This window comes from Zonotrichia leucophrys, unplaced genomic scaffold, assembly GCF_028769735.1.
Source record: "Zonotrichia leucophrys gambelii isolate GWCS_2022_RI unplaced genomic scaffold, RI_Zleu_2.0 Scaffold_99_161681, whole genome shotgun sequence".
In the NCBI taxonomy this organism is placed as follows: Eukaryota; Metazoa; Chordata; class Aves; order Passeriformes; family Passerellidae; genus Zonotrichia; species Zonotrichia leucophrys.
In genome coordinates, this window is record NW_026992304.1 from 148,841 (window position 1) to 159,696 (window position 10,856).

Sequence of the window (10,856 nt, forward strand, 5' to 3'; positions counted from 1 at the left end):
CGTGGGGCAGGGCCCTTCCCTCCAGGTGTTCAGGGGGTGGTGGGGGGCAGAGGTGGGGGTTGGGGAGGTGCTGGGATGGGTCGGTATGGGGGATGGGGTGGGGCAGGGGGAGATGGGGGGGCTTGGTGTGGGGTGAGGAAGGCGTGTGGGGCGGGGATGGGGATGTGGGAAGGCTCTGTGGGGTACAGCAGGAGATGTGCAGCAGGACCTGGGCAGGCGGAAGCAGCTCCCGGTGCCGTCGAGTCGAGGCCTTATAAGGGCAATGTGGCAGCTCCGGCGCTTCCTGCTCTCCCCCCTCACCCCCCCCGTGTGACTCACGGGAACGGGGGAAGGGCCCGCGGCTGCCCCACGGCGGGAATTGGGGCAGATTTGGGGTATCAGACTGGGCTGTGGGGCAGATGGGACTGTCCTGTCCCCTCATCCAGGTGTGGGGGGTTGTCACCGTGCCTTTGCCCCTGCTGTGAGGTGACCCCCATGGCTGTGAGGTGGGGGCACACCGTCACCCCATCACTGTAGGGCCATGGCACTCCTGCATCCTGCAGGACTGTGTCCTTGCCCCCCTCCTGTGTCCCCCCTGCAGGACAGTGTCCTTGCCCCCCTCCCACGCCATGTCCCAGTGATTCTGTCACCTGTGACACCTGTAAGATGTCACCTGTGTCATCCCTGCCACCGTGTGCCCCCTGGTGTCCCCAACACCTCAGGTGTACCCCGAAACTGGGGCGGCTGGAGGAGAATGGAAGCGCTGGGGAGGGAGTGGCGTGCAGTACCCAGCACCTCACCAGTGACTCCCAGTTAAATCCAGCAGTAGAGGTCAGCGGGATGTGCCAGCATGAGTAGGGGGACTCGGAGTGACCCCAGTGCTGACTCATGCACGCAAGATCGCCCCCAGTACAGCCAGACATCCTTCACTGCCCCACAGTGACCCAAATATGCCTCGCAATGACCCCGTAGTGCCTCCCAGTGACCCCCAGTGCACCGCAGGCGCCTCCCAGTGACCCCCAGTGCGCTCCTCAAAGCGCCTCCCAGTGATCCCCAGCGTACCAAGCGCTTCCCTTCACAGCCACAGAGCCTTCCAGTACCTGACAGCGCCCTCCAGTGTCCCAAACTCTTCCCAAAAACTCAGCCCGCACCAGTACCCCCTACCCAACACTCACCGGCTGGAACAGCACGGGACAGGCATCGCCCCAGAGCGCAGAGCAGCGGCGGGACCCAGTTCGTGAGGCGCCGGCCACCGCTCCCTCCCTCCCGCCGCCGCCAGCACCCCTCAGCCCCCTCAAGCTGGCGAACTCTCGCGAGAGAGGGGCGGGGCTTCTCCGCCCCAGCCAAACCTGTCGCTTACCGAAGAACTCCCCTTCCCGCCTAAATGCGCCCCATCAATGAGAGGCGAGAGCGCAGAACACGCCCCTCTTTAGAGGTGGAGCTTCCCGCCCAGCCGCGCTCCCTGCGCGGGGCCCCCCGCCCCGGGCGGCGCGCACGCGCCCCGCGCAGGCGCACTGGCGCCGCGCCCCCCCCGAGTCACCTTGGGGCGCCGCCGGTGCCGGACCCCGGACCGGACCCCGGACCGGACCCCGAAGCCTCCCCGGGACCGGAGCCCGAGACGCCCTAAGGGACCGGACCCCGCAACCCCCCCGGTACCACGGCCCGGCCGAGATGGCGGCGGTACCGGCGGCCGAGAGGCCCAAGACCTCCCCGAAATCCGTCAAGTTTCTTTTCGGCGGCCTGGCCGGGTGAGAGCCCCCCCCCCCCATATCCCCCAAATTCGGGATAGCGCACTCCCAAACCGAGAACCCCCCCTGCCAGAGCCTTCAGAGCGCCCACAAAGCAACCCCGGTGCCCCTCCTAACCCCTCAGCCCCCCTAGACCCTTTAACTTCCCATCACTGCTCCCCAGAGCCTCCCCCAATCCCTTCTGTGCCCCTCGAGTGCTCTCCAAACCCCCTTCAGACCCCCTCGATCCTCCCCCAAATCTCTTCTGTGCCTCTCCTAACCCCTCATCGCCCCCCAAAGCCTTTAACGTCCCATCACTGCCCCCCAGAGCCTCCCCGAAATCTCTTCTGTGCCCCTCCTAACCCTTTAAGCCCCCTCCCAGACCCTTTAACTTCCCATAATTTTCCCCCGGAGCCTCTCCAAAATTCCTCCTGTGCCCCTCAAGTCCTCCCCAGACCCCCTTCAGACTGACCCAACCCTCCCATCACTAATCAACCCTCCTCCAAAATCCGAAATTCCATCCAGCTCCCTTCAAATCCCCGCCATAGATCCCAAAACTTCTTCAGGCTTTCTCGTCCCCCCAGGTTTCCCCCGAGAGGACTGTGGGTGGGTTTTGGGGGCTGTGAGTAATTTTTGGGGCCCTACTTGACCCTCTTTTCCTTCAGGATGGGGGCCACGGTGTTCGTGCAGCCCCTGGACCTGGTGAAGAACCGGATGCAGCTGAGCGGGGCTGGGGCCAAGGGCCGGGAGTACCGGACATCCCTGCACGCCCTGGGTTCTATTCTGCGCCACGAGGGGCTGAGGGGCATCTACACCGGGTATGGGCCCCCCCAGAACACCCCTGAACCCCCAGACCCCCTGGGAGGCACTCCCATGCTACAGGGGGTTGCTGATCACCTCCATGGGATACAGCACCCCCCCCCCCAAAACCCCAAGCACCTGCCATTCCCCGTGTCCCCTGCCATTCGAGCTCTTTCCTGCCCCCCTCTCCTGCCATTCCCCGTGTCCCCCCCAGGCTGTCGGCGGGGCTGCTACGCCAGGCCACCTACACCACCACCCGCCTGGGCATCTACAGCGTCCTCCTGGAGCGTTTTGGGGGGGCTGACGGGACCCCCCCTCCCTTCCTGGCCAAAGCAGCCATGGGCATGACCGCGGGGGCTGCGGGGGCTTTCGTGGGGACCCCGGCTGAGGTGGCGCTCATCCGCATGACAGCTGATGGCAGGTAAGCCCCCAGCCCTCCTGAACATACCTGCAGCCCCCTGAGTCTGCTTTTTTGACCAAAATCGCCTTTTTTTGCCCCAAATACCAGGCTACCCCCCGGCGAGCGCCGTGGGTACCACAATGTGTTTGACGCCCTCGTGAGGATGGCGAGGGAGGAGGGGGTGTTCACGCTGTGGAGAGTAAGTGGGGGCTGTGGAACCCCTGCCACGACCCCCCTGCTGCCTCCCCGGGGATGCTGGGGGTGTCCCCGTGCTCTGGGGAGGGGCATTGGGGTACCCCAAAGTGCCATGTGCCACACCAGGGCTGTACCCCACTGTGGTGAGGGGGGAGATCATGGTCTAGGGAGGGAGTGGGAATGCAGGGGAGGGTCTGTGGTGAGGTCTGGGGGTGCACAGGACTCACCTAAACACGCTGTTGTCCCCCAGTGCTGTGTCCCCATGCTCTGGGGAGGGGCATTGGGGTCCCCCAAAGTGCCATGTGCCACCCCAGGGCTGTGTCCCCACTGTGCTGAGGGGCTCTGTGGACTCATGTGGGGGGTCTGGGGGTGCACAGCTTACCCAAACACTCCATTTTCCCCTAGGGCTGTGTCCCCACTGTGGTGAGGGGGCAGATAATGGTCTGTGGGGGGATGTGGGGAGTCTGGGGGCACTGCTTACCCACACATCCTTTTCCCCCAGGGCTGCATCCCCACCATGGCCCGTGCCGTGGTGGTCAACGCCGCCCAGCTCGCCTCCTACTCCCAATCCAAACAATTCTTGCTGGACTCCGGTGAGTTCAGGGGGAGGGTCTGGCTGTGGGGGAATCCTAAATCCCAGTGCACTCTCCTCCCATCCCCACTGTTCCCCTTTGATGTTTTGGGGTGCCCCCAGGGCATTTCCGTGACGACATCCTGTGCCACTTCTGCGCCAGCATGATCAGCGGGCTGGTGACCACGGCTGCCTCCATGCCCGTGGACATCGTCAAGACCCGGTGGGTGCATTGCTGGGGGGGTCCCCTTCTCCCCATTAGATAACCACAGGTCGGACACCCCAAACACCTCCTGCTTAACCCCCAAATTCTGCCCGACAGGATCCAGAACATGAGGACAATAGATGGGAAACCCGAGTACCGCAACGGGCTGGTGAGTGAGGGTGACATCATTTGGGACCCCCCTTTAATTTAGGGGGGAGCTTCTTTAGGCCCCCTTTAATTTGGGAGGGGGCTCCTCTACCATTTTGGGAATTCCCTTTCACAACTGGGGGGGTTCCACACCATTTTGGGGGTGTTTTCTCTGTAATTGGAGGTGGGGGGAGAAATTCAGGCCATTTTGAGGAGATGCCCATAATTTTGGGGAGCTTCCCTGGCATTTTGGGAAGCTTCCCGATTATTTTCTAGGGGGAATCCCTGGCATTTTTGGAACGTTTCTCATAATTTTGGGAGGATTCCCCATAATTTTGGCACTGTCCATGTTATTCCAAGGAAGTTTCCCATCCTTCCTATGGAAGGGCATCCCTGGATTATTTTTTTAGGGGGCTCCCCTATGATTTTGGGGGGGCTCCCCTGACACTCTGCCCCTCCTGCAGGACGTGCTGCTGAAGGTGGTGCGCTACGAGGGCTTCTTCAGCCTCTGGAAGGGCTTCACCCCCTACTACGCCCGCCTGGGCCCCCATACCGTGCTCACCTTCATCTTCCTCGAGCAGATGAACAAGTGGTACCAGCGGCTCTTCCTCACTGCCTGACACCCCCGGGGGGGGGTCGGGGGGCATCTGACCCCATCCCGTGGGCTCTCCAGGGGCACTTGACCCCCACTGAAGGGGTTTTGGGGGTGTCTGACTTCTCCCTCAGGTGCTGTGGGGGTGCTTGACCCCCCCCCACACACACCACCAGGGGCTGGGGGGGAGGTGGTTCTGCAGGAGCTGCCTGACCACCCCCATATCAAGGCTATGAAGTGGTCCTGGGGCCCTATGGAGGCGTCTTGGGCCCTGTAGGGGTGCAGGACCCACTCCTTAGGGCTTGTAGGGATCCCTGGGGCCCTGTGAAGGGGCCCTGGACCTGATGCAGGGGTGCTGGATCCCTCCCATGGGGACACCAGGGGATGCCTTGTCCCTGTGGGGCAGCCCTCTCTAAGGACTGCAGGTGCCCTCCCCCTGTGCTCCCCTTCCCACCCCTCTGGGGGTTTTGTTACCAGCCAATATCAAGGTCACAGTGTGGGGCAGGAGCCCCCCAAAATTTCCCCCCTCCCTCCCCATCTACCCTGTGCTTCGTTAACGAATCATGGATCGTGATCATGTAATTAAAGCAAGACCCACAAACACCAGGGGGTGATTTATCTCTGCCAGGGACAGGCTGACAGCAGGGGACCCCAAAGGCACACCCCAGCACCATCCAGCAGAGCTGTTTATTGTGTCCCCACACCAAACTGGGGGGTCCTGGGGGAGCTCACCCTCACACAGCGGGGCCACCGTCACCCCAGGGCAGGTCTGATCCAGCCAGGACTGTCCGTTCCACCCCCTCCTCTGTGATGGCTGCCAGCCTGATGACACCCCCGCTGGAGCCATCCCTCACCATTGCCAGGGCCAGGCCTGGGGGAACACAGGTCAGCATCCCCCAAACTGCCTCTGCTCCCAAATCCCCTCAGCACTGCCCCCAAATCCCCTTCCAGGGTCCCCCAAGCCCTCCATATCCCCAAAATCCCCTCCACGTCCCTGAAATCCCCTCCCAGGACAAGCCCAAACCCCTAAGTGTCAGCCAAACTCTCCTCTGTGCCCCCAAATGCTCTTCCAGGGTCCCCAAAATCCCCTCCATGTCCCCAACATCTCCTCCCAGGACACCCCTTAGTGCCAGCCAAACTCTTCTCTGTGCCCCCAAATCCTCTTCCAGGGTCCCCCAAACCCTCCATGTCCCTGAAATCTCCTCCTAGGACATGCCCAAACCCCTCAGTGCCCGCAAATCCCCTTTCAGGGTCCCCCAAACCCTCCATGTCCCCAAAATCCCCTCCCAGGACAAGCCCAAATCCCTCAATGCCAGCCAAACTCCTCTGTGCCCCCAAATCCCCTTCCAGGACCCCAGCCCCCTCTCATGACCCTTCCCCATATCCAAATTCCCCAAAACCCACCACGAGCGACGAATTCCTGGCACTGGGAGCGGCTCATGCCAGGCTGGAACGTGGCATCCAGGAATCCATAGATGTAGGAGCTGCCTGAGCCCCCCACGGCGAAGGGCTGGCGCAGGAGGAGACCTCCCATGGGCACCACGTACACCTGGGGGGCACAGGGGGGGCTCTAATGTGCTGTGGGGCAAAGGAAGGGTCTGTGGGGCAGAAAGGAGGGGGGGCTGTAGGGAGAACTGGGGGTTATGGGGCAGAAAGAGAAAACACGGGGTTATGGGGCAGAAGGGGGGGGCTGTGGGGAGAACAGGGGGTTATGGGGCAAAAAGGGGGGCCTACAAGGTGGAAAAAAAATTACATTCCAGGGCAGAAAGGGGAATGCTGCAGGGCAGAAAAGGGGCCGTGCCAAGGCAGAGAAGGGAATGCTGCAGGGCAGAAAAGGGGACATGCTGGGGCAGAAAAGGCAGCCCACCTGTCCACCCCGGCGCGGGTCCCAGCCTGCCACGATGATGCCAGCGCTCAGCTCCTCACGGTAGCGGTAGCAGCTCTGCTGGAAGAGGCGCGCGGCCGTGCGCACCCGCGGTGGCTCCTCCAGCTCCACGCTGCGGGGCAAGGCCAGGTGTGGGGCTGGGGCCACCTCCCCCAGGCCCCCCGGCCCTGCCCCGCGCCCCGGGACCCGCGGGGGTACCTGTGGAAGGCCAGCTGGTAGGCCACGGCGTCGGCCACCGCCTGCGTGTCGGCCGCCGAGCCCGAGCGGCAGCAGAAGATGCGGTCGTGGACAGGCGTCAGTTTGTCCGTCACACGGTTGGCAATGTAGGCCCTGGGGACACGGGGGTGGTGTCACTGGGAGAGCTACTGGAGGCAGCACCACAGTGACAGGCCCTGGGGACACGGTGGTGGGGCCATCAGGAGAGCCGCCCAGCTGCTGGAGGTGGCACCACAGCGACAGGCCCAGGAGAGCCACCCAAGGTGGCATCACAGTGACACCCTGACAACAGTGACAGCCCCATGATGTGGTCCCAGAGCCTCGTGACGTCACTGATTGCATCACAGCACTCACCCGGTTGTGGTTCTGGAGTCGGCCCCTATCACGACACCTCCATCGAACTCCACGGCCATGATGGTGGTCTGGGAAGAAGGGAGGGGAGGGAAGGGGCTGCACTGAGACCCCCAGCCTCACAGAAACCCCCTGCCCCACAGCAGATCCAGCCCCACCGCACAGAAACCAACCCGTACCCCACAGAAATCGTCTTCCCTAAGAACTCCCGGCCCCACAGCAGTTCTCCCCTCCCCAGAGGAACCCCCCTGTGCCCCCCTCTCTGACCCAAATTCCCCTTTCCGCACTCCTCAGGGAGCTCTGCTCCCCCAGCCCCAATTCCCACAGGAACCACCCCGTGCCCCCCTCTCCAGGGAGTTCTCTCTGCTCCCACATTACCCTTCCCGCACTCCTCGGGGCGCTCTGCTCCCCCAGCCCCAATTCCCCTCTGAGCCGCACGCCGGAGACACTCTGCCCCACAGCGCGCCCCCTCCGCCTCACGACGCTTCTCCTGGCCCATAACGCCCCCAAGGCGACTCCACAGTTGTCCAGGAGTGTCTGCCCGCCGCACTCACGCCGGTGCTGACGGGCTCCGCCGTCCATTCCCGGTGCAGCCCGGCGGGGCCCGGCCCGGCCCGCGGCTCCCACACCGTCACCGCCGCCATCTTCCGCCGCGCTTTACGGCGGCGCGGCCGGGGCGGCGGGCTTGGCTCGGTCCTTTACGGCAGCGTCACGGCAGTAGGGGGGGGATATGGCGGCCGGCCGCCGTGGGGGTCGCGCCTCTCCTTGGGAATAAAACTCTGCCGCTTCTCCTCGGAAATAACACACTGCCGTTTTCCCCGCGCCCCAAGCCGTGATTAACCCGCCATCTGACCGCTACGGAGGCGGCGGTTGCTGCTGTTGTTGGGGGTTACCTGGGCACACTTAAGCTGCTGAGGGGGGAATTCCCAGGGGGGTCTCTCAAGGAAGAATGGTTGAAACGTGCTCGGTTGCACCTGAGCACGGAACAAAGCTCCAAAGAAAAACCGCGCCATTTCCTCGTGTTAAGGGGTTCACTTGAAGGAAGCTCTGAGTTTTTCAGCATTTTAAGGGTTAGGGGTGCAAAGGACACTGAGTACCAGGTAGGGTTAGGGTACAGGTGTACCCTCATGGTGGGAAAGCCCCAGAACCCTTCCAGCAGATCCAGGCAGTTACCCCAAGGCTTGAGGGTGGCAGAGGCTGGGAGCTGAGGGAGGAGCAGGGAGAGGGGGCAGTGGGAGACATACAGAGATGCTGAGGGTGGCAGGGGCAGCTGGAGGGTGACACTGAGAAGCTGGGGGCTGAGGGGCAAAGGAGAGGGATTAGGGGTCACACAAAGAGCTGAGAGGCAGCTGAAGGGGCCTTGAGGGGCACAAGGAGAACTTGAGGGTGACGGACAGAGCCTGACGGCTAGGGGCAAAAGGAAAAGGGCCGGCGTTCGGGGCCTGTGGCCCAGAGAGGCCGGATGGCTCCTGAAATCCTGCAATACACAGGATGCTTCCCAGACCCAAGCTGGCACCTGTGCCAGCTCGGGGTGGTTTGACAGTGCCAAGTGTCTCCTGCAATCTGCCATCAGGAACCTGGGCCAGTTAGTTTTGTTTGCCAGGGAAAAGGGCCAGCACTGGTGTTCAGGGGCCTGTGGCCCAGAGTGGCTGGCTGCATGCTGAAAATTGTGCATTGCGCCAGGTGTCTCCCAGACCCAAGCTGCCACCACCGCGAAGACAGGCTGCATTGTGAGTCTTAAGTGCCTCCTGCAAACCTTCCCCAGCTGTCCCTCATTGTTAAGGGTTTTGATTGAGGGAAAATTTTCTCTTTTTTCATTGCTGGAGGGATTTAAATTGAGGAGAACCCTTCTTTTCACAATATTTTGAGAGTATAAATTAAAGGGCAGAATTGGTTTATTTGTCATTTTATCAGTTTCAGTGGAGCTAACTGCCCTGGTTTCTCATTTTTATGGGTTCACTTGAAGGAAGCTCTATCTTTTTCAGCATTTTAAGGATTTAAATATTCATTTCTGGGTGCTTCTTTCTTTACCTTTGGACCAGCTATCTTAGAGAAGGGTGAGCCTGGCATGTACTTAACCCTTACACTGCCCAGGAGATTTTTTTGTTTTCTTATTTTTGTTTATAATGTCCATAGGCCTAATTAGGAGTTCCAAGGAGACTTAGACTATTAACATCATTGGTATTCTTCTCCACATGACTTAGTCACACTAAGTACTGATATACTACTTGATGTACTACTTAGCAATCACCAAGGAATATTTATGTAAGTTAACAGCAAATTACCCAATTTATCTAGCTATGCTACCTGAACAGAAAGTTTTATTTCTTACTAGTTTTCTGCCCTTTTGCTCCAAGTAGTTGCTGCAAAACAGAAAGTGCTATTATTTTTCTGAAGTTTTTTTCTACAACAAGCCCTTTACTGCCCTTGAATTTGAGTCAGAGGAGCCAAACAGCTGCAGCTACTCTGAGGGCTTTTATACCTGGTGGGATTTGCCCCCTCCCTTTTCCTGGGTGCCATGGGAACGAGAGGCGGGCACCATCAGGGGTATATTAACCCCAGCCTTGGCTGAGGGGCTTCATTCCCTCTCCAGGATGTGCTGGGGTAAGTGCTCTCCTCTCATTTCAGTGGAGAGGCTCTTTCAGCTATCTCAGCTTGTTTCCAGCAGGTGTTTCTGGGCATCTAAAGCAACAGAGGCTTGGAAGATTCTGTGAAGAAAACAGCATGGAATACAGGGAGGATTTAAGCTTGTGATTTTGGATTGCATATTGAGGAGTGGTAAAGTGCTTTTGTAATTTTTGGTTTTGCTCTGTGCTTTTTTTTTTTTGTGTGTTTTTTTTGTTTTTTTTTAGGGGGTTTTTGATTTTCTTTTTGTTTTGTCTTATTTTTGGGGTTTTTTGGGGGGATTTTTGGGGATTTTTTTGGTTTTAGAGTTTTTTATTTGTTTTGGGGGGGGTTTTGTGGGATTTTTTTTGTTGTTTTTTTTGTGTGTTTTTTGGACTTCTTTTTTGTTGTTTTTTTGGTTTCTGAGGAGTGCAACTCCCTGAAATTCCAAGTTGTGTCAAGCACAACATTTTTTCAGCAGATTCATCATGTCGCAAGAGGGATCTGCCCAGTGTCCAAGATGATATTTGAGATTGAGGCTTCAGGTGAGTTGAGGATTGTGATTAGGAGAGGGAGGGTGAGCAGGTATCCAGTTAGGAGTTATTGTGGGCGGGGGAAGGTTTGCAGGCAGCAGGGTGAGAAAGGGTGTTTATTTGTTTATTTGAGGGCCCACCACACAAGACTTCTCAGAAGCCTAGCAGAGGCACTCCCATGTCTTACAGCACACAGAGTCATCCCCTGCACTCACAGGAATGCCATTTAACTTTGCCTTTCTCTAACCCAGGTGCCACTCCTAATAAAGGCCACAGCCTTGGAATCAGGATGAAGCTGGAGCCTGAAGGAGCCAGGCACACTCAGGAGAGGGCAAGTAGCTGACTTGCTGGGATTTGGCCCGCATAACTCTGGACTCATACTTTGGTTTTGGTTTTCTTTATTGTAGCTGACCGAGAGGCTAATAGGCCATCACAAGGCCCTCCAAGGCAGACTCATTTCAGGTGCAACGTGGATCCACATTACCCATCATCCAAAAGATAAGTTGGGGGCCACGACCTGGAGATGGGAGAGTAGCAGGTTGAGAGTTCTTGGGCCAGATTTAAAAATTACCAGCGGGAAAAGCAATCTTCCCCAAGGGGCCTGTTAGGACAGCTAAAGGGAGAGGCTCTACTTTTGATGGCAGCTTTCA

General features: G+C 59.2%; 2 protein-coding genes across 2 annotated transcripts; one reads left to right on the forward strand and one right to left on the reverse strand.

Annotated features, from left to right (window-relative positions):
* Positions 1-1,461: 1,461 nt before the first annotated feature.
* On the forward strand, positions 1,462-5,220 carry SLC25A11 (solute carrier family 25 member 11). The gene is made up of 8 exons (XM_064737692.1): positions 1,462-1,727; positions 2,372-2,524; positions 2,722-2,928; positions 3,016-3,106; positions 3,605-3,695; positions 3,797-3,896; positions 3,996-4,047; positions 4,490-5,220. The coding sequence occupies exons 1-8, from the start codon at positions 1,651-1,653 to the stop codon at positions 4,643-4,645; spliced, it is 927 nt and encodes a 308-aa protein (XP_064593762.1). The 5' UTR covers positions 1,462-1,650; the 3' UTR covers positions 4,646-5,220.
* A 7-nt stretch (positions 5,221-5,227) lies between these two features.
* PSMB6 (proteasome 20S subunit beta 6) lies at positions 5,228-7,733 on the reverse strand. Its single transcript, XM_064737693.1, has 6 exons — positions 7,624-7,733; positions 7,073-7,140; positions 6,701-6,832; positions 6,485-6,614; positions 6,022-6,166; positions 5,228-5,488 (listed from the first exon to the last, which is right to left on the reverse strand). Exons 1-6 carry the CDS (start codon positions 7,711-7,713, stop codon positions 5,352-5,354), a joined length of 702 nt encoding a protein of 233 aa, XP_064593763.1. The 5' UTR covers positions 7,714-7,733; the 3' UTR covers positions 5,228-5,351.
* Between the last annotated feature and the right edge of the window lie 3,123 nt (positions 7,734-10,856).

Coding starts and splice junctions, on each gene's coding strand:
- SLC25A11 (XM_064737692.1), top strand. CDS start 1,651: ATGGCGGCGGTACCGGCGGCCGAGAGGCCCAAGACCTCCCCGAAATCC. Junction 2,525..2,721: donor CTGAGGGGCATCTACACCGG/GTATGGGCCCCC, acceptor TGTCCCCCCCAG/GCTGTCGGCGGGGCTGCTAC. Junction 2,929..3,015: donor CGCATGACAGCTGATGGCAG/GTAAGCCCCCAG, acceptor CCCAAATACCAG/GCTACCCCCCGGCGAGCGCC.
- PSMB6 (XM_064737693.1), bottom strand. CDS start 7,713: ATGGCGGCGGTGACGGTGTGGGAGCCGCGGGCCGGGCCGGGCCCCGCC. Junction 7,141..7,623: donor CGGAGCCCGTCAGCACCGGC/GTGAGTGCGGCG, acceptor CCTTCTTCCCAG/ACCACCATCATGGCCGTGGA. Junction 6,615..6,700: donor TACCAGCTGGCCTTCCACAG/GTACCCCCGCGG, acceptor CTTGCCCCGCAG/CGTGGAGCTGGAGGAGCCAC.